Genomic DNA, 27977 nt, shown 5'->3' with positions numbered 1-27977 from the left:
ACTCAAAGAACTGAAAGTGCATGTAGGGGAGATGCCTCCCATCTTCCCTGGCAGAATTAGTAATTGAATCTTTCAGCCAACTAATGATAAATACTCCTACTCCCTCCCTATTTGTTAGGACTCAACCCTCTTGTCCCTCACTATTGCCAAATGCGTGAAGAGCTCTGTACAGCTGAAAAGCTTGTCTCTTTCATTTACAAAATTTGGTCCAATAAAAAAAAATTACCTTACCCATCTTGTGTGTCTGTAATATCCTGGTACTAACACAGCTACAACATTGCAAATTAATCACTGCCATCCATAGGATATCAAATACAGATTAAAATAAGGTTGCAAACACCAATTTAAAAACACAGTCTTGCCTTTAATGATCTCAATGTATAAAATACTGAATTATATATTATCCAGAATGTAGTTATTCCCTAAAGTAAGTATTTAGATGATAAAATTAGATACAATCCAGAGAATTTAACACTATTGTAATGTATGATCCTACTCACATTAAAAATCCATGGTAAAACTCCCATTAATTTCAAAAGGAATAAGATCAGCTCCTTAAATTTATTGGATTTTTTTTTTTTTTTTTAAAGAGGAAAAAGGTAGGGAGAGATGATGTGTTTTGGCACATGCCTACAAGGTAGAATCATACATTAAAAACAAATCTTTAGAACTGTAAGTAATCTGTTTTAAACAGAAGTATAAAATCTTTACAGAATATTTGTGGTTCTATACAAAACAATATTGGGAAAATGTCTAAAATAAGTTTAAAGAAGTTTTTATATGATGATTCCAGCAAAATTTAATGCTGTATTCTAACAATATGAGTATTATTCCACTCAACCTAGGAGTTTGTTTTCTGAACAAGCAAGATTAAGGTCTTTAAGCAAGTATACACAGAACTAAACAGCTCCAAAACAGAGTAAAAAGACTACTGAACAGTATACATGAGCTTAATACAGTTACACAAAGGCCAGCAGTAAAATACAGTAGAACGTCACTGATTGTAAAGGATGTGGCACATTAGGTTTATTACTGAAGGCAGTTGTACTCAGATACCATACTTAGAGAAAAGTTAGTCACCATAGCCAGCTGTCACCTTCATGTCAAATTGTATAATTTAAAAACAACTGAAATAATGTTCAAAATCCCATTTTTCATAATTATCCAGCCTAAATTTTAGCAAGATGTAAGATTTCTATTAGTATAGACTCCAAGGCCTGTTTTACAGCTATCCTGGAAAAATAAAGATGAATTTTGTAGCACAGAGACAAGTTAACACAGCTACCGTAAGTCTTTGATTCATAAAATAATTACCAAGGTGCTTCCAATGTCTATGGCAATGTAGACTCTCACCAATATCTGGAAGTGTCTACAGAATACTGTGACATTTAATCTTTCACCAAGTCATCAAGAATGTCAGTGATTTTAACCTCAGGAGCCACGTGTACTGTATACAGCTGTTTCTGAGCACCTCAAGAAATTCTACCACGATCAATCATTCAATGGGAGAGATATGTATAGTTCAACCATTTTCAACAGTGTCTGATTTAGAAGTTTTGCAAGTCATGATCCATCTGACATTTTAAACATTACCAGTAAAACTCACAAGATAAATAAGATAACAAAACTACAGCTAAAAAAATCCAAACTATAAGTGCTAAAGTGAACATACAGCCTTGTTTTGTGTTAAAGTGTCCTTTGGAAAGAGATTCATTACTGCTGATGGGTTTTTTACTGGAAATTTTTTACCTCTAGAAGAACTGCAATGTAACCAATAAATGGAAAACATATTTTATGAGTAACAAAACACTGATTTCAAAGAACAGTACTGAAGTTTACTATACCAGAAGAAGATATTCCTTGAAGAAATTACTAACTTGCAGTCTCAGACTTCAGTCACCTCCAAGTGGGTTATTAGCATACACAGACTACTTCAAAAAAGTACAAGAATAGCAACATTGGACTTATTTAGCACCTTCCATAGGAGGCTCTGAAAGGGCTTTACAAACATTAATGAACAAACCCCCACAACACTCCTGTGAGATAGACAATGTTATTTCCATTTTACAGATTTACAACTAGAAGTACAGAGAGGTTAAAGCAACATGTGGCAGAACTGGGAACAGAATTTAGACCTGATTATCTGTCCTCTGCCTTAACTACAAGATAATATTTTTTCCCAAAAATCTTTTCCAGACTAAGAGTTGAACCTCTGGGTCTGAACAGGGATTTGGGAGTTATCTCATTACAAGTAATTGTCACTGTTCATACATTCTCACCTTCTAATCAACAGTTGTGAATAGGCCTCATCTACCCTAACTGAATTGACTTTGTTAGCACTTGCCCTCTCCATTGTTGTTTCTTACCCTTGGATGTATATATATACCTCCTGTGTGTGATTTCTACTTCATGCATCTGAGAAAGTGGGCTGCAGCCCACGAAAGCTTATGCCCGCAGAAATTTGTTAGTCTTTAAGGTGCTACAGGACTTTCATTTTTATTTGTTTGGTTTTTTTTAGTTGAACCTTTGGTTCCCAGGAGTGAGAAAACAATCCTGGATACTCTAGCTAGCTGCTAGAGTCACAAACAGCCATGTCAGCCCTCAAGTCTTCACTGACTTTGGAAACATGTTTAAAAACATACTTAAACTTAGATCAAAACAGATTGCAGCAAAACTAGTTGATAACCCTGCTAAGTTTATTTTTGTGAACAGGGATCAAACTAATAGTTTTAAACTTTTTTTTTTTTTTTTTTTTTTTTTTTTTTTTTAAAAGATATGCTTAACATAGTTCAGCCAAACAGTGTTGTAAGATAGTTCAGAAGTAGTTGCAGAAAAGTTGTTTAAACATTTTTAAACATGTTTCCACAGCTAGTGATAATAGGGTCTAACTTGGGTCTTTATTGGAACACTAATAAGAGTTTCCTAAGTAACAATTTGAGACCTATTCTCATACTGCCAAGTGTTCAGGAGACCCATCAACTTGTCATCTGGGTTTAGGAAGGCAAGTGAAGTTGCAATCACAGAAGAATTCTGTACTCAGACTGTGTTGTAGTGGTAAGCAAAGAGACTTGGGTGTTGTGGGAAGAAGAAAGGAGGAGCCACATGATACCCACTGACAACTCTGCTTCCCATGGTGATGCACATTTCAAAAGAAACAAAGGAAGACTTTGGGGGAAGGAAGAATAAAAAACAGAGCAGAATCCCCTCCTGGTATCCTAGTGAAGGGAGAGCTCCCCCTTCTCAAACTTCTCTCTCCTGCAATGCATTCATGTGCCTCTGCTTTTTCGGTTGAAGAATCTTATGATGATTTTTATACAGATTTCATTTTTTTGCTCTTCCTTCTGATTCTTGAACTTGAGGGGTTCACCATACTATCACAGGAGTGTTTGTTAAAGATGGTTGTGGTGTCAGACTGCAGTTAAAAACATCAATCAAATCTGAAAAATATTAAAAAGGGCCTGGTTAACAACAGGCTTATTAGGAAATGAACAAAACAGTGTTGCCCACCACCAAAGCATGAGAAAGACGTGGTTTAGTTACAACTTTGAAGAGCAAAGAATCTGTGTGCCATAGAGCATCAAAAAGGAGATTAAGGGGGAGATTTTCAGAGGCACACAACTCCCACTGAAAGTTAAGAGGAAGGGAAAGTTTTCCCTCCTTGGGATAAAAAGGCTTTGGTAAACAATTAGCACCATTTCACATATTTAAGGCCTCATTTTCTCTATAAAGAAAGGTTACTTACCAGTAATTGTTCTTTAAGAGTTGTCTCTGTGTATTCACACTCGTGGGATTTGGCATCGCTGCAGAACTGTCTTGAAAAGCTGTGTCCATTAGGGATTCCACAAGCGTTTCTGTGAGGTGGTGACACCGCTGCCCTACTCTACATAAAGGAGTGCATCCAACAATGGACAGTTTTTCAAGGAAGTTCTGCAGTTTGCAGAGGTGCCAGATCCTGCAAGTGGGAACATACAGAGGTCCTCGAAGAAAAACACACAAGACTGACAATGGTGGTTAATTTCTGTTGCATCTCAGTCCACATTCTAATAGATGAGGCTGAACTGTGTGGCTACATCTAGGCCATTTTCTAGCCACATTCAAAAACGGTTCCAAGGGAATTAGGCTAAGCCCTCTAGAATAGTTTTAGCCTGATTAGAACATGGTTCAGCCCAATGTTCACAGTCCAAGCTCTAAAATGTGTTAGAAAAGAGACAAACTATTTAACTACAACTGTTACACCAAGCTTTAGCACAGTTGACCGGTCTGGCTAAGTTCCCATATATGCTAAAAAATGGAATATGCTTTAACTGTGTGGTGGGGACAGTTTAGAGGAGACTTTAGGCCCTGTTTACTTTACAACTAGAACCAAACTTGGGACACATTTACAACAAGGTTAGCCTTGATTAGATCCCATCTAAAGCACTGGACAATCCAGGAAGATGGGGGCTTAGTTTTATTTGTGCTTTATGAACAGGAGTAGTAGTTTGTCAGTGTTCGTTACAAACTGGCAAAAAAGGTGGAGCTGCTTCTTTCCCCTCTCCTCTTCCTTCTCCTGTGGGTTTTGGATACATTGGTTATAATGTATCAAGAGTTAAAGAGCTTTTTTTTTTTTTTTTTTTTAAATGGGGGAGACACAAAATATAAGGAAGCAGAGACAATAGGAGGGAAAGATGAGATTGGGAAAAGTAGCAAGGACCAGATAAGATGGGAAGAGGTACAGGACAACAAAAAACAAGAAGGTGGAGAGGAGATAAAGGAAGCAAGAGGAGATGGGGATAGTCAGTCCCACAAAATAGGACAGAAACTCACATCCATTTCTATTTTTCCTTTTAAAAACCAAAGAGCATTCTTAAATATCATAATGAAGCTTTTGAAAACATAATAATCTACAAAAATATACAGGAAAGCATTATTAAAGCTCATGGGACTGCTCCAGTTTCTGTAATTTAAAAAAAAAAAAGATGTAAAGATTTATTTCACCTGTCTGCAGCGAACATTGTGGGTTGCATGTATATATGCACCCAGTGTGCACACAAATCATGCCATCAAGTAACAAAGCAGAGCATTTTGAAAAAAATTGTAGCGGAGACACAAAGAACCTGCCAATAGCATGGATAACTCTCTAGTGTGTACACTCAACTTGGGTGAATGTTTTCACAAATTTAGTCTTATAACAATGAAATACTTTTACAAAACTAGTAACAATTGATTATGGGGCATTTGGTTATTAGATTTAGTTAATTATTTAAGCAACACCAAAAAAATGTGCAAATTCCTTTACAGCCCAAATAAATCATGATGATTTCCCCCTCCCTGCTAAAGAACTTGCACTCTAATTCTGGTTGTGATACAAGTGAATTTAATGATATGGGCATGGAGTTAAGCAGAACAAGTGTTATGCTGAGCTATGGTTTTTCAAAGCCCTGTGTTGTATATGACAAAATCATTCTCTGTCATAAAAATATGCTAAATGAAGTTTTACATTGCTCATTGCACAGCTTTAGCTTTAACTAAAGGTACACTAATTTAAATGATGTAGGAGACATTTTAAATTTCTGGTTTAAAAAAATGGAATTTCAGAAATCCAGAATTTGCTTCAGGGGACATTTCTGAATTCTGTATAATCCTGATTATAGATAATCAGAGTTTAGATAATTGGTGTTTGCTTGTAATATATTAAAAACAGCTAATTGGGGTTTACTTTTAGTATATATAAAAAAGCAGTTACACTAGGATTTTGTCTTGTATATCAACATACCTTTTGACGTAACACTGAATTTTCTGTCTGAAAAACTGTTCAAACGGACATAAGGTTCACTCATTTTTTCTAGAAACATAGTGATTATTTCCTTCTTTTCTGGACTGGTACTGGACAAATTCAGAACTTTCCCATTCACTGCAACTGTGTTTTTGCTGATCCCAAACCAATAGGAGAAATCAAACAGTGCATCTGATTTGAACTCATAGGAAAAGCTCAAGTCTTCTCCATTAACTAAGTGGCTTTCTGAAGGGAAAAAGCTCTTGACAACTTCTTGGAAATCAAACTGCAAAAGACAAAAATATAGTTAATGTTTAAGCTGCACAAGGCATGATCTCTGCCTAAAAGACCTTATAGCTTATATTTTAGATGTGACATCCTATTTAAAAACTTACACAGAGGATTTGAATCTGCAGATGTACAGAAATGGAGATCCTGCAGCATTCTAATCCCCTGTACTACAGTTTTCTTATAATCCTCATATCCTTGTGATTGGGAGGAGGGGAGTGGGAGAATGTGTGTCAAAGCAGTGAGGCTAGTGATACTAGCAGGTGCACATATGCTTTCAAATAAACATAATATAATGGGCAAGGGACTTCTGTGCTAACAGCATGAATAGATTTATAATACTCGACTCCTATGATTGTAGTTCCTTTTTGCCCCCTCAGAGATGCTATATCTGTATTGTCATAATTTCTTCATCCTTAAAATTTTAACCTGACACACTACATTTGTCCTAGATTGCGTGCCATGAAAACAACACTGTGAAAACAACATTAGCCTGACAAGGGTCTAATCTTATAAAAGCAAACAAATTCAAGTTAAAACTCAAATTCCATGCTTAAGGTATGTCATGGTCTTCTCAGTAAAAACATGCTTAAACCAAACACTTCAGCAGACTTCTGTATAACATGAAGATTGCCTACTACCAACCAGATTTTACCCTTTCATAACTATGTACTTCACTTTGTAGATGGCCATGGGAGAGATTTGCAGATCTGCACTTCAGAAACATCAATTAACTAATCAAACAGCTAATCCTGTTTTGGGGGATAGATTATTTCCTACTGCCTCATTCAGGCCTCAAAGTTCAAAATATACTTCCTAGAAATTATCTTACCTGAAAGGATATTAATTATCTTCCTACCAAGGGACAACATTATCAAAAGTATACATTAGTGCAAACCTAATTATCAGAGTCTACATTTTCTAAATTGCATACACAGAAATGTGCATGGAAAACTTGCACATGCAATTACAGTGATTGTACATGCAAGTGAAGTAATGACATGCACAAATGGGTGTGAGACAAATACTAATTTTTACACAATATATTCATGCACATGGAGTATATATTTCTGAAATTCTAGGAACAATGTCTAAGGCCAGGTCTACATTAGAAACTTTTACCAATATAGCAATGTTGGTTGGGTATATGTTTTTTTTGGTGACATTCCTATAATGGCAAAAGCCCTAGTGCAGATTAGTTATACCAGCATAAAAGTGTTTTGCCAGTATAATTTATTTTGTTCGCCAAACCAGCCTAAACTGCACTGGCAAATGCATTTTTTTGCCAGTATAAACCACATCTACAATAGAGGAGTTTGCCAGTATAACCATAGAAACATATCTTTTCTAATGTAAACTTGGCCTAAGTGTCTAATCTGATATGCGCGACCTGGCATTTCAATCTCATCACACATTTTGCGTACACAATTATCTTTGTGGAGTTGCTCACGCATGATGATATAAAACAATTAGTAAAATACTATGCCAATTTTTATATCCCAGAGGAAATTTTAGAATGATATATTTCTCAGTTCATTCATCATTAGATATGTTTTTTTCCTTTTGAAATTTCAGAATGTTGGTCTGAATAAAATAAATACTGATTTCCTTTACAAAACCTTAAGCAATACTGGAGTAATATGCAAAAAACAACAGATGAAAATGCTACAGGCTGGTTTCCATGTAATTCATTCATTGCTTTATGACCTCAAAGTCCCCTGGAGAGTGTCGCAATCCACATAATTTTGGATGTCTGATTTATCATGTAGATATGAAGAAACATGTAACCAGATATATGGTTAGCTAGGCCCAGATCCTCAAAGGAATTTAATTCCCATTTAAATAAATGAGAATTAGGCACCTAAATACCCTAGGATCTGGGCTTTACATCTAGAGAGGGCAATCAGAAGTAATGACACTAGATTTATGGTTTATTACAACAATCTCTAATCCACCATTCTCCCTTTTCTTGTCCTATGACTGCAGAAGTGCTAATTGACCATTTCATCTTGAATGGTCTCTTACAATGTGTGTTATGTACAGCACTAAAACAGACTAGTGGGATATTGTCATGATTCACAGTATTTTATAGATTAGTTTCATTTACAGGAATGAATTCTGTTACCTTTTTGATACTCTCACAATAATAATAATATTTTATGTCCTTTGCTCAATAGGATGCATTGAATGCTTTAAACCTCAGCAGACAAAAAATGAGGGCAGATTTTGGCCCTTACTTGTTAGCAATGTTAAAACCTCCCCTCAAAAAAGCTGGGTCTGGCAACTAAAGAACATCTTAGTTCACTGAGCAGAACAAAGCAGGTGCCTAAACTTTGAACCAATACCGTTGTTTTTAAAAATTTTTTTGATATATGTTGTATAGCTTATATCTAAAGAGCTTAGCTATACCCAAATGTGCATCATACATCTGTTTGTTCTAGGTTATTTTATTTGAGGATTTCTGGTGATGTAAAATACAGCTTGCTTGCAAGTTTGCCCCCAGAAACCAAAAAGAAAGTTAATACTCAGCACAAACAGCACATATCCATGACTCACCCGCAGTTTATAACTTTCACCAAACACTGAGGATATGATCTGGTTCATACCATGCTCTATCTGTCTTCGTATCTTAGGATGTCGGGTGTTCACAAGAAATGCATACGTTTTTTCTGAAACTGAGATACGATTAAAATGTTACTAATTCCTACATCTGACATCAGCATTCAGTAACATGCATTGAAATCTTAGACCATTCTCTACCCATACCCCAAATATTATTGGCTGAATTTCCTTCTAATAAAAAAGTTCAGGCATGCCTTGTGCAAAAATCCCCATATAGCTTCTGTTAATGCATGTAAAACCTTTGGCTAAATGGTGCGAACACATCTCCCTGTAGTAGCAAGTCCCAACAACTGATAAACACCCAGCAGCTAATGCAGAACTCCTCTAGCTCCATGTTAGAAGCCAGTGGTTTTAGTGTCAGAGGTACCAGATGACCCTGGTGGATATATGTATAGGTGCAGCCCCTGCTTGGTACTTTTCAGGGAACCATACTGCCATTGGATCTACACCTACCGAATAACTACTCCTGAGGGAATGCTGCACCAAAAAAAAGTAAAAATTCTATGCACAATATTTTCAAATTCTGCAAATGTTATTGGTCAATAAATAAATGTGGAGGCTCCATCATAGCAGTGGGGATCACAGGCCACTGGCTGTATGAAGGTGGGAGATCAGCCTGTAGCTCCCCACCACCCCCAGGATATGGACTCAGCGGTGAGGCTGCACCAACTCTGCCACAGCGCAAGGCCCGGGCCTGCCCCACAAACAGCCCACGGCCCTGCCCTCTGCACCAGGTTTGGGCAGGCAGGTGAGAGGGTTCTGTGTGGGGCAATCTGCATGTGGGCAGCTCAGTCAGGGTCTGGGTGCATGTGTGTGTGTGGGGGAATTGGATGCATAGGGGCAATGGGACTCTACAGGGGAGTCCGAATGAAGGTGGTTGGGGCTGAGTAGAGTGGGGATCTGGGTGCAGGGGAGCTCTGGATGCACCAGGTGAAGCTTGGTAGGGGGCTCTAGGTTTGAGGGTTCCAGATGCACAGGGGTTAGGGAGATGGGGGAGCAACTCCCCATACAGTGAATTCACCCCCCATGGTTGAGGAGTAAAGGGGGCAGGCAGCAGGGGCAGGGGCTGCAGAGCTTTCTGCAGTTGGGGGAGGCTTAAGGGTGGGTCTGACTCTGTCACTCCTTGCCAGGGAAGAGGACGTCCCATCCCCAACAGAGCCAGAACTAGCAGCTGAGCCCAGCGCAGGGTAGGAACCACTGGCTGGGAACTCCCCATAAGTGTGGTTTGACTGTTATAATTGTGGGAGTGGCACAAGTTTCCCTAGCTTACTGGCTCCCTCCCCCTGCCTGGAGTGGACCGGGGCTGCTAGTGCTTGGGGAAGGGGAGAAGTGGGCCTTCTTAACAGGGAAGCCTGAGCTACTGCTGAGAGGATTACACATGCCAGATTTCCACCCCGCTCCCATTTTCCTATCCCCTTCTCTTCCTCATCCCATCCCCACTGCCCCCTAGGCATATGTGCAATGTGCCCTGCCCTCAAAATCAGTCAGTGCACACTCGTCAAAGATATGTGACAGTCTGAAGTTGACCGCAGCTGCATCAGGGGTCATTAGAAAAACCCCATTTAAAGAGATTGGCTGCATAGTTGCCCTGTTCTGTCCTGTGCGAAACTGATTTGGAGATGACCACAGGTGCCTTGGCAGATCAAAACCTGGTGGACAAACCACTGGGTCAGTGATGACAGAGTGATTAATGACTGTGGTTGCTGACCATTCCTTGCGCCAAGCAGTTTCCACTGTCAAGTCCTGTGGCAGCATAAATAACCATAAAGGGGTCTGGCAGACAGGTGAGCTGAAGAGATCAGCATACAAAGGTAGTTCACTATTCTCGAGCCTCTTAGCCAACAGTATGACAGAGGCCTTCTCATGGCAAACATGGGGTGATGCCATGGCTACTGATACTTAGTAACATAGCAACGGAAAGTCCCGGTAACAACATGCATAACTTTGTTAAGCTCTTCATCAGCCAGCTTTGTGTGAGACAAGTGACACCAGACAGGAGCACAAGTACTCTGCTGTTAAATAGAGGACAAAGGTTGTATGCACCCGGGTGCTGGCACCCCAAGTTGAACCAGCCAATTTTCTGAGCAGGTTGTTCCAAGTGCTGACTTTGGCTGCTGTCTTCCTCAAGTGGTTGCGGTACATTAATGACCTATCCAATGCGACTCTGAGGTAAACCGGGTTTGGATCATGCTGCAGGCATTGAGGAAAATGTTTAATTTGTGGCTTGCGCTTGTATTATGCAGATGAAATACACTAGAAACGGTCTTGGAAAAAGCTCGGCTGCTGGCACCATCGACTACAACATCGAGCTTCATATCATTCAAAACTGTGTCAATTTTGGAGGACAGCTTGGGGGCTGCAGCAGATGTCGTAAGCAGGGAAACTCGTGAGAGTGTAGCTGGCAGGTCGTGGATGTACACATTGAACAGTATCGGTAAAAGAATTGAGTCTTGGGGAAGATCTGGCACTTCCAAGAGCTACAGAAGATTCCCCCTCCCTCATCTCCTCCCCTTCTCTCCCCACTGTCTCCTGCCCCATCCCCCTCCCACATCTCCCTTGCCCATTCCCTTATGCCATCCCCCCATCAGCTCTTCCCCTCCACCCCCTTCCCTCATTTCCCCAGCCCCACCCCACCCCACCGCAGACACTCACCCTTGTACAGAAAAATGGATGGTGACCATGCAGGGGCCCAGCACACACAGAAGGGGATGCTGACTGCCATTAAGACCCAGGAAGTGGTATCCAGCTGCAAAGTCAGGGAGCCAGAACAGCCACCCTCCTTCACCCAGCAGGGAGAGAAGCTGCTCCAGCCCACCTCCTCTGCTACCCGCCTGGGCCCAACTTGCAGAGGAGGGGCTGAGCAGGAAGGGAGGGAGGCATAGTGTGGGAACAACCAAGCCCCCATCCCCCCGGCAGGCCGAGCAGAGCAAGCCCTGGGCAGCTGGACATTCACAGAAGTCTGGGGTGGGGAACGGGAAGAAGAGTGGCACTTGAACCATGTGCCCCCGCCCTGTCTCACCTCTGTTTGAGGAGCAATGCCCCTCTTGTCCCCCCCAAACTAAGCCCATGGGTGTCCCACACCCAGTGATTTACCTCTCCACCGGCTGCTGCAGGTGCCCAAAACAACGTGCCTGCGCTGCTGGGAAGGGAGTTGCAACCACTCTTACGGCTTCCCTTTATTTCCCAGTCAGAAATTCAATTTTCTGCAGGGAAGCAAAGACATCTGCAGGGGACATGAATTCTATGTGCACAGTAGTGCAAAAATCCCCTAGGAGTAAATAATCCACTACCAAGCGGGATAAAAGTGTTAAAATTCAAACTGTTAGCATTAGATACTGCTGGACATTCTGTGGCTTTTGTGGTGAAAGATGCCTATTAAGAAGGGTGTAAAACATTTTAGCCCAGCTGAAAAGTATAAGCAATTGAAAAGTGTATTAGAATGGAAGCTGCCATTGTATCCCAAAAGACCAACACAATAGGCCAGATCCTATGCCAGTCTACACCAGCTGAGGATCTGTCTCATCCTTTATTTTTAATCAATTAAGCCTAAACACAAATAATGAAAAGTAACTATATAACGTACATACCTTCTGAGGAACAATTGTTTGTTCTGATGTTTGCAAAGAATACTAGTGGTCTGTTTAGTATAGTTTCTCTGTAGTCTTTATAATCGCAATGGCTGGTGAGTTTTACATCCCTATTAAAAATAAATTATGACAGTAATTAGCTACTCTCTGCACAGTATATTCTTAAGTATAATTTTATAAAAAAGAAAATAGGATCTAATTTGATTTCTACTATTCAAGTTTTCTTTCCCATAAAACCATGGAGAAATGTAAGGGCTCAGTTACTTCACTAAGGATGTAGTATAGACCAACATTTTCAAACTCTAGTGGATAAAGCTAAAGCTAGGCATCTAAGTAAAACATCTGCTGAAAAGACGGATTTTAATTTAGATGCCCACTTTTCGGCACTGACATTGGAAAATGTTCAGTACTATTGCCAACTTATGATTTTCTTGAAAGACTCATGATATTAGGTGTTTTTCTTAATGCCTCAGCTTCTGGGATCATCTGATTATGAAGGACTCTCAACTTTCAGTAAAATTAGTAAATTTCTAGCCCTCTTAGTTAAAGAGAAAAAGAATGGAAAACATGAACCTCAAAGACTAAAAAAATCAGGAAGTAAATAAAAAACCTCCTAAATGAGTGTTTTTATTGTTTGTTTTTTTAAATTACATGATTTTTGAAGCCATTCTTACAATTTGGGGGGGACTGACTCACGGTTTTTGAACACTTGAGACGCACAATATTGAAGTACTTCTACATAATCCTACCCCCCTTTGTAATAAAACTACAAAATGAAACAGCAAACAGTTAAAAATATAAAAAGCACAGGAACACGCTTTCCTTCATCCCCCTCTTCCAAAATAGACTGGAAAACGGGTAAATGCTTCTGTTGCCACATGAGATAACAGGAAAAGGAAAATGTTTGAAGGCTAAAACAATTTAATTACATACAGATCTGTTGCATTTAAATCTCTGATCATAGCCACTCTGAAAGCAGCTCATAACAATTTCTTACTATCACTCTTCCACTTACTGTTATAAAAAAAAGTAACAGCCTTAGAGCACAAAGCATATCTGTTTTGTAGAATGTATTTGGGACTTTGTGGCAAGTTTGAGTTTTAAAATATCTGATTTTGGAACACAGGATGATGTGTAATTTAAAATACTGTATTATTTCTCTCCAGTTTTTCAGCCTCCAACATGTAATTTACATCTGATTAGTAATGTTTACACTGAGGGTGCAGTTTATTTGAAAAAGGAAAAATAAAAATCTTTGTCCAGAAAATACAGACTGCCTTGGCTACATGGCGATTTCTCTCTCTGCAGGCTGCTCCAAGCACCCAAAACAACATGCCTGTGCTGCTGGGGAGGGGCACGTGACTGCTCTTGTGGCTTCCCTTTGCTGCCCTGTCATTTGTCCACAGGGAAGCAAACAAATCAGCCAGGAACATGAGCTGTGTGTGCATACAGTGGTGCAGAATTTCCCAGGAGTAGACTTTAGATTCCCCTTCTGCCCTTTGTCCTGTCTTTCCATGCACTATATACTCAGAGGATATGAAGAGAGATTAAAAAGGCTGGGGCTGTTTGATTTGGAAAAGAGACAATGATGACAGAGGTCTATAAAACCTTGCCTGGCGTGGAGAACGCGAATAAGGAAGTGTTTACCACAATAACCAGTGATCACCTAACAAAATTAATAATCAGCAGGTTTAAAAAAACAAAAGGAAGCACTTCGTCACACAAGGCACCATCATACCATTGAAACTTGTTGCCAGGTGACATTGTAAAGGCCAAAACTATAATGGCATTCAAAAAAGAGCTAGTTAAGTTCATTGACGTCGGTCCATCAATGGCTATGGGCCAAGATGGTCAGGGATGCAACATCATGCTCAGGATATACCTAGCCTCTGACTGCCAGAGTGGGGGGCTAGAGACCCAGGATGGATGACTGGATGAGTGCCTGTACTGTTCATTTCCTCTGAAGCACCTGGTATTCGCCACTCTGGGGAGACAGGGCATTGGGCCAGATGGACCACTGGTCTGACCCAGCAGGGCCGTACAGACAACACCCGCATCACTCTCTCTTCTCGCGTCTCACCACTGCATATGGCAGGGGAAGGATTTGAGGACGATCCCTAGGAGGGGGACGTCTGAGGCGGGAATTCTCCCAGGTAGGGGCCCCAGGGCAGCGAGGGAAAGCTGGCGGGGTCCCCAAGGGGAGATGTCGGGCGCTGCGGAGGAAGGAGGCGAGCTGGGGCTCCCGGAGCGGGCGGGGGTCGGTACCTCTTGAAGTAGCCGGTGAGGCGGCAGTGGCGCTGCCCGTCCAGGTGCAGGGCGCCGTCGCCGAGCACGGTGAAGCCGCCGCCGGGCTGGTGGCGCGGGGGGCTGAGCACGGCCAGCTGGTCCCCGCGCAGCTGGAAGGAGTCGGGCTGCAGCAGCAGCAGCTGGCGCAGCGGCAGCAGGGCGAGCTCACAGTTGCAGGTCCGCAGGCTGCGCAGCTCTCCCGAGGAGATGGAGGTCAGGCTGGGCCTGGCCATGGCGAGGAGAGGAGAGGAGAGTCCTCAGCCCGAGGCTGGCTGCGGGCGGCGGAGCTGGAGTCCGGAGCCGGGCTGCAACCCAGCTGCTGTTGCTGACACTGGCACTCGGGTGTAGAGGCGCCGCCCCCAGCTGCTCTCCTTTTCTATCCCCGCAAGCTCGGCTCGGCCCGCCCCGCCCCTCGTAGGAAACTTAGCCCGCTCTGCATCCGCCGCAGCGCCCCCGCCCGGATCTCAAGTCCCGCCACGGTGACAAACAAAGCGCAGCGCAGCGCAGCCCCCTCGGCCGGTCCGGCCCCCAGCCTTCAACACTTCCTCATTGCCCTGCACTGAGGGCTGGGCCCGGCCTGCTCCCCTGAACGCTCGTGGCCCTCAGCTGTGCTCTGCTGCTCCTTCTTACGTTCTCTTCCTTCCCCCCAGCTGGGCTCTTCCAGCACAGGCTCCCCGTCGGGGTGCAGCAAGGTCCAGAAGGCCCTGGGGCAGGAATAGGTCAGGGCCCCTTCATGATTCTGAAATCTAACATTTTGCTTCCCTTTCCCGTGGTTGAAAATCAGAACATATCCCTCTTATCTGTACCGCCTGTGGCTCATCTGCTCATTGGCAAGGAGGAAGTGCTACATTTTACAGTACAGGAGCCCCTCAGAAATGACCTCAAATGGGTAATTCTGTCTCAAGTGAGATAATCTCCAAAATCTTGTGTGCCATATTATCATAGGATAAAGCACCCATATACCTTCAAAACCTAACAGCGTTCCAGTGAATATCATCTAACTGAGAGTGTGCACAAGAGCAATTATGAGACTTCACACATTAGTAATAAATACATATATTGCATCAACATGAAAAATCTGTAACTCAGCTTTTAAATGCCAAGCTTTAAGTAGCAGGTTAGATCCAAAACACACATGTAATTAGCCAAAAAGTCCAAAAGCTTCAGTCACGGCTCTATGACTCCAGCTTCAAGGTGGTGCAACTCTACTGGAACTAAAAGAATGGAGTAACGTAGATACAAAAGGGGAGTAATTCAATGGGATTCAAGCCCCAAATCTTTATACCTGAACCCACAATTTTGCCCATGAAAAAATGTGCAATTTGAGCATAAACGGCATTTGCTTTGCAGGGGCTGGGCACCAAATACAAACAAGTGCTGTCACAAACATACAGATCACACTTGAAAATGTGGTCTCTGTGTTACAGAAACCAAACAAACCAAACTGCCGTGCAATTAAAAATAAACTACGTCCTCAGCACTTTTCAGAGGCCACGATATCCCTAGTAGTCCATTTTACATTACTAAGTCCATACCATAGAAATGGTACTTGATCTAGATAAAAGGCCAGCCCTGACCAACATCGGTAACATCCTCTAAGTATCTCTAAGGGTATATTTACACTGTGTTTTGAAACCCATGGCAGCAAGTCTCAGAGCTTGTGTCCACAGACTCAGACTAATGGGACTTGCACTACGGAGCTAAAAACAGCTATGGAGACAATAGACATTAGGGTTGGGCTAGAGCTCGGGCTCTGAAGCCCAGGGATGAGGTGGGATGAGGCTGTTTTTAGCACCGTTGCATTAGACTTAGTCTCTGTTAACATAGGTTTAAATTGCAGTGTAAACATACTGTCAGATACATACACAGTTTAGATAGGGTTTGATTCAACTCCATGTGGGGCAAGATTTAGTAGTATGCACCAGCTATTTTTGAGCCACTCCATAAATCCAGTTTAACTTGCAGATCAGACCAGGTTTACAATGGTTTTCCATTGTTATAATGTTGCATAGGAGGAGCTAGTGTGCACAAGTGAATCTAGACTAGTTAGGAGAAACATGTTCTCACAGAATAAAAGAAGATTAACTCTCATCAGGGGCTGCTCCCCATCGGCTCCTTGCAGCTCTCCCCCAGCCTCCTCGTCCTCCCCGCCCCAGGAGCTGGGGACCCCGCCTCCTGCAGCTCTTCCTCTGGAACTGCTTAGCTCAACCACAGTAGGACCTGTGCACCTCCTATATCCTATGATCTTACCTGTGCCAGGGAGGGAAATGGCTGGTGGGGAGTGAAACGGCTGGTGGGAGCAGACGCACTTCCCCAGAAGTCCAACTTGGGACCGCTTCCTACTACTCAGAGCCCACTGGCTGGCAGGCAGCTGCCTAGTCTGCCTGTCTCCTCAGCTGTCCCCTTCCTCTCACACTTCTCCTTCCCCTCTCATACTCCCCATTTCTCTCAGCTGTGCTCATCCCCCTCACCTCCCCACTCTCCTCAGCTGCATCCTTCCTCTCACGCACTCCCCATCCCCTTGAGCTGTGCCTTTCCCCTCACACTGTCTGCTTCCCCTCAATGGGATGTTGGACACAGGCTAGGTGCGAGTATAGACACAGGCAAACTATGTTCATCACCATTTCAGAAACCAAGGTTAAAACATGTTCAGATGCATCTGTTGCTTACATCCACTGTCAGCAAGGATCATTCTTCCAGTTTAGATCAGGCACGTACACACACAGCAGAGTTTCTGGTTTCAGAGAAAACAAGTTATAGTGTTTAACACAATGTGCAGTACTGCACATTTTGTCCAAAAACCAAAATGTGTAGTAATTTGTTTGAACATACAGTAATATTGAAAACAAATTTATTGTGAGTCCTGCTTACATTTTCCTTGTCCTTCCATATTCCCCCATCTACTCAATCACTTTTGCTTGGCTCTAGGCCAATCTTCTTTCATACACTCACCCTGTTGTAATGCTATTGATTTAGAGAAATTATACAGGGATTAATCTGGATTATTAAAATAAATGTGAAATCAATTGTGGTTCCTAAAGAAGCTTTACTTGTAACGTCTTCTCATGAAAGCAATTCTGCATCATTTAAAGTTGGATATTTCTAGGTAGCCTACTTGCTTTTTAAGGCCTTCAGTTCAGGAACCAACAGAAGATTTCTGTTGTGGAGGAGAGAGGGAAGATTTTATGTAGTAGCAACCTATTGTAATTGTTTACATTATAACTGAGTGTATAAACTCATGTATTTTAATAACTGAGTTAGATTACATGGGACACAGACTGCCTTAGTAATACTAGCAATGATCTCCTCCTCGTCACAGACAGAGGACAAACATTCAGGCTCATATTTCTTGGTGGCATTTGACACTCTGCAAAGTTGAATCAGAGGAGCTTCTTTGACTCCCATGAAGAAGAGGAGCATGCTACAGAGCCATTGTTTTCACAACATCCATACTTCTGCTTTTTGTACATTTCCTGTGTTTCTGCTTTGCTCCCTTCTGTGCTATATTGTACAAGGGAACCCCTGTGCTTACCTTGACAATCTGAATGAGATAGTTTGTCTGCTATCCTGAGATTGGTGTTTATCTCAGAATGTTTCTTTGTGTTTTCATATGTAATAAAAACAACTGGAGATTTTTAGTTCCAAGAAGATTGAGCTGATTACATTTATTCAGGTATAATGGCTCCAGTTATTAGAATTACAAGTTGTTCATGCTTAGCTACTTTAACTTTTACAGACTGATAATGTAATTGAGCTATGAGACTTGGCTGGGCATGAAGTATGGTGTAACCAACTTAAAAAGAACCTTTGGCAAAATGACAGCTGTTTGAGTGTAACCAGAGAGAAAAATGAAATCCCCTATGGCAGAGACTTTGCAGGGTCCTAGAGCAAGTAGGACTTCAAATTAATTTAAGATGAAAGAAAATAGCTGGAAAAAATTCAGTGGTTTTGATCTAGGCACTTGATATATACACATTTTACTCCAACTGCCTTTAATGGGATTTGAGCATGAGTTGGACTTTGTTGTTCCAGCTACTTTTGTAGTTTTCATGGACATATTGAAATGACAAAAAGTGGCCATGACAAATGGATCCCTATCAATCAGATCCATTTAGTTTTCAGATCAGTTTGTAACTACTTTTGTTTTCCCTTTTAATTGAAAAGTACACCCTCAAAATAAAGTTCATAAACATGGATGAGCCTCTCAAGAAAAGGAGAAAACTGAGTGAAAGTCCGTGTATTCTCCCTTTCTCCCGTTGGGCGCAGTTTGCTAAAAGAAGATATGAAAGTATGGCTGACATAGAAGATTCTCAAATCATTCATTGTAATTGTTTTTTCACTGTTAAAACTTTAGAAGCCAAGATAGATTGTTTATATAAAGGAAAATGGAAACTGTGAATAATTAACATCAGAAGGCCATAATTAAGGTGTAATGATTAATTCAATTCACTTGCCCAAGAAAAATAGGTGTTTGCAAAAGGAAAAAGTAGGAAATGTTACTAAAAGAAGAAAATTAAGGGCCACATCATTCCCTCCACTACATGGCATGAATGGGAAGAAAGGAGTCGAAAATCCATTAACATGGCATCATAATTAATGTCAAAGGGAGGAGAGACAACATGGTGTTGTGCTCCCCTCTTCTGAGACTGGATAGTTCTATCCGCTTTAACAATCATGTGGTCAGGGCTCTGTGGTTTTGGAATGGAGTGTTTCAGGGCACAAGGGATGGAGGGAAGGAATCACATTCCTCCATAGCATGCTCCCCTGGGATCTGATGGTTATCTCTGCCCCTGTCCAGCCATCTTACTCTTTCTTCACAATAGGAATTTAAAAAAAATAATCTTTGGATCACACATTCAATGAAAATTTCCTGGGATAACTGCTTTGCAATCCAAAATGTACCGAAGCTTCCATATGAGATACATGATCAGAAAGTTGCTCCCCAAACTATTCCCTGCCTGAGAAGTGGCTCACCAAGCATCCAGCTTGAGGTACCACTGTGTCTGTGTCTTTACTAATTGTGCACTCCTTCTAACTTACATCCTGAGTATTCATGGTTGTAGGCCGGTGGTCCTTTCTGGCCTGGTCATTGTGGCCCTTCCTCGGGCCCAGACTCCAAGGGAGGCCACTACACCTTCCTAAAATGGGAAGGTGGTCGTGTCTGTGCACGAGCCTTAGCCCCAGCCCTCAGGCAGGGTGGGCCCAGCAAGCAGTCTGTGGCCTCCAACCCTCAGACAGGGCGAGGCAGGTAAACAGTTTGTCGTCTCCAATCCTCAGACAGGGCGAGGCAGGTAAACAGTCTGTGGCCTCCAACCCTCAGGCAGGGTGAGACCAGCAAGCAGTCTGTTGCCTCAGATCCTCAGACAGGGTGAGGCAGGTACACAGTCTGTGGTTTCCAACCCCCAGATGGGGCGAGAAAGGGAATCAAATAATCTGGGGTCTCCAACCCTCAGGCAGGGTGAGACCGACACGTAGTTTGTAGCCTCTGACCCTGAGGGAGGGCGAGGCAGGCAGTGGGTCCACTGTCGGTAGCGGCAGGGGAGAGCACGTTCTCCCTGGGTGGCTAGGGAAGGGGGACGCAGGCCCACCCATCTCCACTGCATCCCAACCCAGGGCCCTAGCAGTGGCAAGGACGTTTGCCACTGAGTTGGTGGAGCTCCCGCCACAACATACCGACGGGTCTTGCCCCTGACTCAGCCACTAGGTATGGTGTCCCTTAGCCACTTCCTCCCCTGGTTCCCAGGTACCTGTATCCTCTGGGTCCTCGGGGTCACTGGGGTACTCGGTTCGCGGCAGGCTCACCAGTCCCTCCTCATCCACCGGTGGCAAGTCAGGGAGCTCCTCTGCGGAGGGCAGCTCCTCCAGGTCACAGGGTTCCTGGGGTTCGGTGTCAGGCAGTTCCTCCAGGTCAGGGTTGGCCTCCGAGGGTATCTCCCACCCCTGAGTCTCAGGGGGCTGGGCCCAGTCACTGGGGCCCAGGGGCCCGGTCCAGTCCTTGGGGCTCGGGGGCCCGGCCCAGTCACTGAGGCCCGGGGGTCCTACCCAGTCCTTGGGGCCTGGTAGGTTGGGCCGTTCCCGGCACCTCTGCTCAGAGAGGTGTTTGCTTGGGGCCGCGGCCCGGCGGGATTCAAGCCTACGCAGCTGCAGGTCTGCCTCTGGCAGCAGCCTGTTTCCTAATGATCTGCAGAGCCTGCCTTTTGTACTTCCTGTCCCAGCGGAAGTTCCGCCCCTCTGTTGCCGGATTGGCTGGTCTGCCGGACCTATCCCTTGTTGTCGCGGCCCTTCCTCGGGCCCAGGCTCCAAAGTAGGCCACCGCACCTTCCTACAATGGTGTAGATAAAGAAGTGTGCACTTCACAGAGGCACCACCGGCAGGCAGGCAGGCAATGTTTATTCATCCATCTCTACATCTCTCCATAAAAAAAAATCATAGGAAATTAAATGGATAAAACACTGAGCCAGCTCCTCAACTGATGTAATTTGTTATAATTCCATTGTGTTTAGTGGAGCTATATAGCGGAGATACGATGCTTTACAACAGCTGAGGATCTGATTATGTTCATGTAATGTTAAGGATGCACACTATTAAAAATAAAAAAACTCAACAACTTCAAAAGTTTAGGATCGTACAACATTAACTCTGCCACATGGCACAAGTGGCATGTTCTCTATTTCTGTTCATCTTATTAATCATAGAAATCAAAGAAACATATGGCTGAAAGGGACCTCCAGAGGTCATCTAGTCCATGTCCCTGTGCAGGTACAGGAATAAGTATATCTAGACCATCCCTGACAGATATTTGTCTAACTTTTTCTTAAAGAACACTAATGATGAGGAGTTCACAACCTTCCTAGGTGATAAGTTCCTGTGCCTAACTCTCTTTACAGTCAGAAAATTTTTCCTAATATCTAAATTAAATCTCCCTTGTTGCAAACTATGCCAATTACTTCTTGTCCTACTCTCAGTGCACATGGAGAACAATTGATCACTATCTTCTTTATAACAACCTTTTACATATTTGAAGACTTATTTCCCCCCTCAATCATCTCTTTGCTACACTAAAAATGCCCAGTTCTTTCAATCTTTCCTCACAGATCATGTTTAATGGCTAAACACTTTTCCCACTGGCCAGCCTAAGTAAATAGGCATAGACCTGAATCAGTCAGTGGGTAATAATCCTGTACTATACTGCCATGATTATGAAACACAACTAAATTATTTTACATTATATAGAGATGCTCTGTACTGGAATACTAAACAGACATCAACCAGTTAGAGAACTGTCTGGTGACTACGTTCATGTCAAACTGGATGGAGAAGAAAGATGGACAATTCCTCTGTTGTAAAGAAAAGGATTCAGTGCCCAGATCATATGTGATTGAGATCAACAGTGGAGCGTTCAACAGAAACTGTCGACATCTATAATTTGTTCCTCAGCAAGAACAATCAAAATGGCAGATGGTGGATGCAGATCAAGAAAGCAACTCAGAGATCTAAAAATGACCACAGCCAGTCATTGTAACTAATGGACAGCCAGATGACCAGTTGTTATGTTATTGGGTCACGTAATTAGTAAAACAGTTAAATTCAGAGACGTTTAATAGACTGCTATATACTGAACGTCAAAGATAGCACGATAGCTTATATTTTGTAAATGGTAGGAATGTAGAAGAAGGGGGAGATAGAATGGAAAGCTAAACTGCATTTTAGTGTTCAGCCACTAGGTAGAGCTGGGTAAAATACCTTATTTAAGATAACCTTAGCCATACCTGGCAGAGTATTAAAGGATCTTATAGTGACTATATCTGGTGTGTATCTCTCTGAGAAGTAAGCTCTGTTGTACTCTATCTATATCTAATACAGAAACCTGACCTGCTAGTAGCAGCCTTGCAGCCTACTCTGTACAAGGAGTATACAACATGCATTTTCTAAAATGAAAATCTCAAAAGATTTTCCTATACTGAAGGTCATCCTTGTCTTTTCTGTATAGAATAGTTATGTGACATGCACTCTGCAAGTACAATTCTGCTTTGAAAGCGAGACTAGAAACATGGCACCCTTACAATCAACAGATCTTCTTTCTGTATTTATTTAGAATCGTAACAGCTTGCTCTAGTGACAAAAATAAGTTTTTAATGCTTTTGTATTCCAATTAGTTCTGCAGAACCAATACATAAGAAAGAGAGGGAGCCAGTTCTGCATCATCAACATAATTGTTTATAAAGTTCCAGTCAGCTTGACTTATGCAACCCTACTGAAGATAATGAGGTTGCACAGACATTGCTATGACCATAACTGGAAGACAGAGGGTGTAACTGGATATACTTTGGCTTGCAGAACCTTTGTTCTGCAGTGGTGATGATATGGGAGAAGGAAAGAACCCGACTGGACTCTCAGAACTCAACAGTTAATAAAAACAATCATTTTACTGGTACACTGAGCACCAATGCTATGGAAGTCATTGGGACACAACAAACAAGGAACCCCACAATACTATTTTTGCAGAGTCACTTTTCAGACTAGAACTGCACTATAATAACTAAACAATACAATTTAGAAATTCTCTGTGGGGCACAGTGTAGGAAAGAGATCTCTTTTATTTTAGGTCTCAATAAGTTGTGTAAAGACGGGCAATTTTCTGATCTTGTTATAGTTTGGGAATGAGGTGGCTTGATGATACCGCTTCATACATTCTATGATTTGTAATGACCCACTTTGAACTTCTCGGTATTTTCCACTATATTTTGATTGGCTGACAGCCTATGTTTGGGCACTTTCTTCTCTTGCCATTATCTTTAATGAGTATGAGTGCTTTAAGGATTACAGCAGGACTGGCTGCTTCTTGTCTGATTATGCTCCATTTGTGGATGAAACATTTATAAAATATGATCTAATTCCATGCAAAGAAACCGGGAAGGGCTGTTCAAAGAAGCACTGTAAAAGTTTCTATTTAAGATAATGCTATCCAAGCCTTTTTAGAGTAAAGTATCGGAATATGAGAAGCCCTAAAAAACTGTGCAAGTTTGTAACAATATTTTTAATAAGTAAGTAGTAGGTTAATAATTCTGTTCTTTCTGCAGCTTATCACTTTATTAACCTTGGTTTGTAGCACACAGAATTTTAGTACAAATGCTGTAGAATTTAAAGTCAGATCAAGAACATTTAACTTGCAATTTAAAAAAGCCCACAAGTTTGTATGGGTGGTAACATGGTTTAGTGGATAGGGCACTGCGCTGAAAGTCAGATGACCAGATTTTTCTTGCCAATTCTGCCCTGGCCTGCAGTGTGACCTAGGGCTTGTCACTTCACTTCTCTGTGCCTCAATTTCTGCATCTGGAAAATGGAAATGACACTGATCCTCCTTTGTAAAGGGCTTGGAGATCTAGGATGAAAAGCACTATGTAAGAGCTAATTATAATCTATAAATCACAGTAGGCTCCTGAAACTAACATAGTATAACTAATTCTCACTGTCAGCAATACTAGTACATACTGCTGGTAACAGAAGTATGCATGTATCACTGTTGCCCTCTCATACTACCTCACAAACTTATCTGCCATCAACCAGAGCTGCTTCCAGAATGGGGGAAGACGTTCTGGTTCCCCAGAACAGGGGAATGCACAAGAGGGGGCAAGCAGGGGTATGGCTCCTCCCAATCGGCAGGGGCACAGAACTACTCTGGGGCCAGGGCAGGGAAAGCAAGCTCCTCTGGCTCTGGGCCATCACAGGAGATGACAGCTTCTCCACACCCAGGACTGTGGGGGGAGAGCGAGCTCCACTGGCTGTAGGAGGGTGGGGGAGAGCGTCTGCTCCTAAGCCCCCAGAGGGACACAGAAAGTTCTCCTCCACAAGCGGCCCAATTTTTATTCCTGTGCACTCCCCTGCCCCAGAACTGGTTATGTGCATGACAGGGGAGCAAACCAGCCCAGGTCAAGCCAAAACCAGTTCTCCTGACTGAAGTGAGAACTAATTTTTTTAAACATTCATTGTTTTTAATTACTGATGTAAAACAAGTGTAGATAAAACAATGCGGTCTTGTTCTCTTTTTGATTTCACTGGAACTACTTGTGCGGCAAGGAGTCACTCAGCATGTGAATTGAACCCCAGGGACCTGATCCCATTGAAGTCAAAGGCAAAACTACTGGCTTCTGTGGCTTGGGAATTAATCTATAGGGCTGAGTGCCTCAACCAGCTCTCACTCAAGTCAATGGGAGACCCAAATCCTGAAAGGAGCTGAGCACCATAATGCCAACAAAAGCCAATGGCAGTTGCAGTGCTCAGAACCTCTAGGATTTGACCCTAATTCCTTGTGCCATTACTTAGGGACAGAGGACTTAGCATAACCAGCACTTCCCACCGACAATAGCAGCATGTAGGGTAGGCTCCTCTCATAACCACTAAGGATCAGGAGTAACTCCATGAGTCAATGGAATTATTCTAGCCTAAAACTGGAGTTAGAGTGTGGACATTCAGTCGCACTATCTCTGAGAACTAGTTGCACAGTCCTATCATAATTATAGTTACCTAAAAAAATCCAGGTCAGAAACAGTTTAATCATAAAAACATGATCTGGAATGGGTGACAAGCTATATTATAAAGGGTTAGCTGGTTAAATGATCAAGCTGAATAAGAAAAAAAAATATAATGTTCATTTGACTCCCTTCCTAGTGCTCAAATAAAACATAAGGGTTTTATAAGTTCAAAAAGTGGTTTGACTTGTTTACACCAAGATCAATGTGAGGGCAAAATGCAAAGCTCACCAGAGCTACTTTTTACTATGTCTGTGTTTTGCTTCTTTTTCCACACTTTCGTCCCCCCTCATCCCGCAGCAAATAAGGCACAATAATTTCCACATTTTTATTCTAAATTTCTGCATCAGCGCACCTATTTAAAATTATCTTATGCATGTGAAGTTAGAGTGATTCAGTCTGTGCAAAATAATACAGTTTCAGTTACAGATGCATTGTATTTTCAGGGCAGCATCCATTTCAGTCCTGGACACAGTAACAGAAATGCTCTTTTTCTAGCTTGGTTTGAGTTATTACTCGCATTCGGAATTGTTTTGAAATGACTCACGTTGCACTACTGAGAATATAAACTCATCTGGGGAAAGGCATCTTTCTGTGTGTTTATACTACACTTCACACAACTTGGCGCCCATCTTGAATGGGGCCTCTGGGTGCTACTGTAAAACAAATAAGAAGTAATAAAGCACTTGGGGCTAGAGCAGGGCTGTCCAACCTTTTTGTGTGAGGGGCCACATTGCAATTTTTTCTGATTCAGGGGGCAGGTGAGCTGGAGGGTGCTGGAGGGGACGGGCTGCTCCTCCGCTTGGCTGGCTGGGGCTGGAGGGGTGGGGCTGCTCCTCTGCCCCAGTGGGCTGTATAGCAGCCTTTGGCGGGCCGGACTCTAGCCCGCAGGCTGTGGGTTGGACAACTCAGGGCTAGAGCCTTGGCACCTCTGAACTTAGCAGCTTTTTCCATGGTGACAGTGCAAAGCAGCCTTAAAGGCAATTTCATTGGCCATGTAGTGGAATATGCAGTTGTGTCGTTGAATTATAAGAGCCCTTCAGCTTTGTGGTACCCCAAGACTGTACGGTACCAGTAGCACGACGGGTGATCCCACAACTTGGAGGCAAGAGCTGAAGGCCTTTGTAGGTGCTAGCCCTGGTGGGTCCCACCCCCTTACCACTCAGACACTTGGCTAACGTAAAAGGATATTTGATAGGGCAGGCTGCAGGGATCCTAGGTGTAAAGGTTTGAACGGATATAGTTCAAGGTGACCAGCAGCGGCTCTTGTTTTGTGTCCAGTTGAGGATTAGTATTCTTCAGACCTAGTGCTGCGGGGGAGGGGAGAGAGAGAGAGAAGGGAGGGTGCCCTCTCCATTCCCAGTCAGTAGGAGCTTGTAGGATCAGTTAGTAGTTTCTCTCTCACTGGCCCTGCTCTGCATCAGCTCCCTGCCCAGCCTCTGATATTCCTCGTAAGTCCCTCACAGACCTGGTCCCAGCTGCATGTCCAACAGTCACACCCTGCTCCACAGTGGTTCCCTGGTTTCTGCTGCATCCTCCTGCATTCACTCTCTGCATCTGTCTTCTCTCCGCATCTATCTTCCCTGCAGCTCCTGCCTAGCCAGGCTGCTTCCCAAATGTGCCTGATCACTTCCTGGTTAAGGGTCTTTCATTGAGTTTCTGCCCCCTCCTCCTACCCAGCTAGGAGGAAGGGGATGTGCTGTGGGGAGGAGGGTTGATGGGAATCATAGTCTCCTGGTTAGCAGATCCATCACAGTAGGTCCACCCTAGTACCTACAAAGCTACCTTCTCTCTTCACCCTTGATATAGGGCATGTGTCTGGGGACAGATGCCGTGGCTTTGGTGATCTCCACCTACCAGAATGGTCCAATGGGGCCATGAGCAGCAGAACATGAAATAGAGAAGCCGTAAGTCTGTGTTCTTTGCTCTGGGGACCAGACCAACAGTCAGTCTGCCCCAGGATCAGGAGTTACAAAGGTGACAAAGCCAACTTTGCATGCACCTGTACCTTTCCTGAACACCATTGAACCTGGGTGCAGCACAGACCCGTACTGTTGATTTACAAAGAAAATAAGATTATATAAACATATACAACATTGCCAAGCTCAATTTGACAGTTTATATGAAAGATGATTCTGTGCAGATTCTTCATGAAGGAAATCTAAGTCGAGACTCATGTTTTCCGCCCATACAAATTCTTGTAAGAGTGTGTCTGCTTCAGATTATGTCAGTTTTATCCTTCTTGGAGTGTTTTCATTAAATTAGGACATGCTGAATAGTTTATTGCAGATGTACAGTACTGCAGATAGTCTCTTTTCACAGTCAGGAGAATTCTGTTTACATTGAAGAGTGAAAAAAAGAGTGAGGAGTTGTAGGGACATTCCCATATGTTTATTATCATTCTAAACTCAACTCTGTAAAAAATCACAGAAGAAAAATGTTTGGAAGTGGAGAAAAACATTGACTTTACTCACTTATTTTCATCCCACAGGAATTAGTCACCATGGAGATGCCTGTTTTCAAGGATGACTCACAAGTATCACTGGGGAGAAAATGCAGTGGAAGCAGAACAACATCATGAAGAACTGACATTAAAACGTTTTATAAATAAGTGGTTGAGCACTGACCAACACACACAGAAAATGCAAATTTTACAAGAGCCTTGCAACTAGATTATATTCTTCTCTTAAGCGCTTTTATTTTCTGATGTAAGGTCAATAAAATCTTAATTTCCAAAGCAGATTGTACCGTAAAGTGGATTTTAAGAAACACAGATAGAGTGCTACAGCTAAAGTTTTTGTGCCTTCCGTTGGCTGTATCTATATGCACTGAAGAGAGTTTCATGGAGCTGGAGCTGCGTGTCTCTGATTTTCAGGCAGTCATGCAACTGAAACTCTTTGAAAGTTAGAA

The 27977-nt window shown here is 42.7% G+C and overlaps 1 protein-coding gene across 1 annotated transcript; it reads right to left on the bottom strand.

Moving 5' to 3' along the window:
* Positions 1-358: 358 nt before the first annotated feature.
* Positions 359-14860, bottom strand: MEDAG (mesenteric estrogen dependent adipogenesis). Its single transcript, XM_067562939.1, has 5 exons — positions 14518-14860; positions 12253-12362; positions 8600-8718; positions 5756-6041; positions 359-3437 (listed from the first exon to the last, which is right to left on the bottom strand). The coding sequence occupies exons 1-5, from the start codon at positions 14769-14771 to the stop codon at positions 3364-3366; spliced, it is 843 nt and encodes a 280-aa protein (XP_067419040.1). The 5' UTR covers positions 14772-14860; the 3' UTR covers positions 359-3363.
* Between the last annotated feature and the right edge of the window lie 13117 nt (positions 14861-27977).

The sequence above is a fragment of the Emydura macquarii genome, unplaced genomic scaffold (assembly GCF_026122565.2).
Source record: "Emydura macquarii macquarii isolate MOO-44397 ecotype Brisbane River unplaced genomic scaffold, CSIRO-AGI_Emac_v2 contig_2473, whole genome shotgun sequence".
NCBI lineage: Eukaryota > Metazoa > Chordata > Testudines > Chelidae > Emydura > Emydura macquarii.
This window is presented reverse-complemented; position numbering and strand designations above follow the sequence as displayed.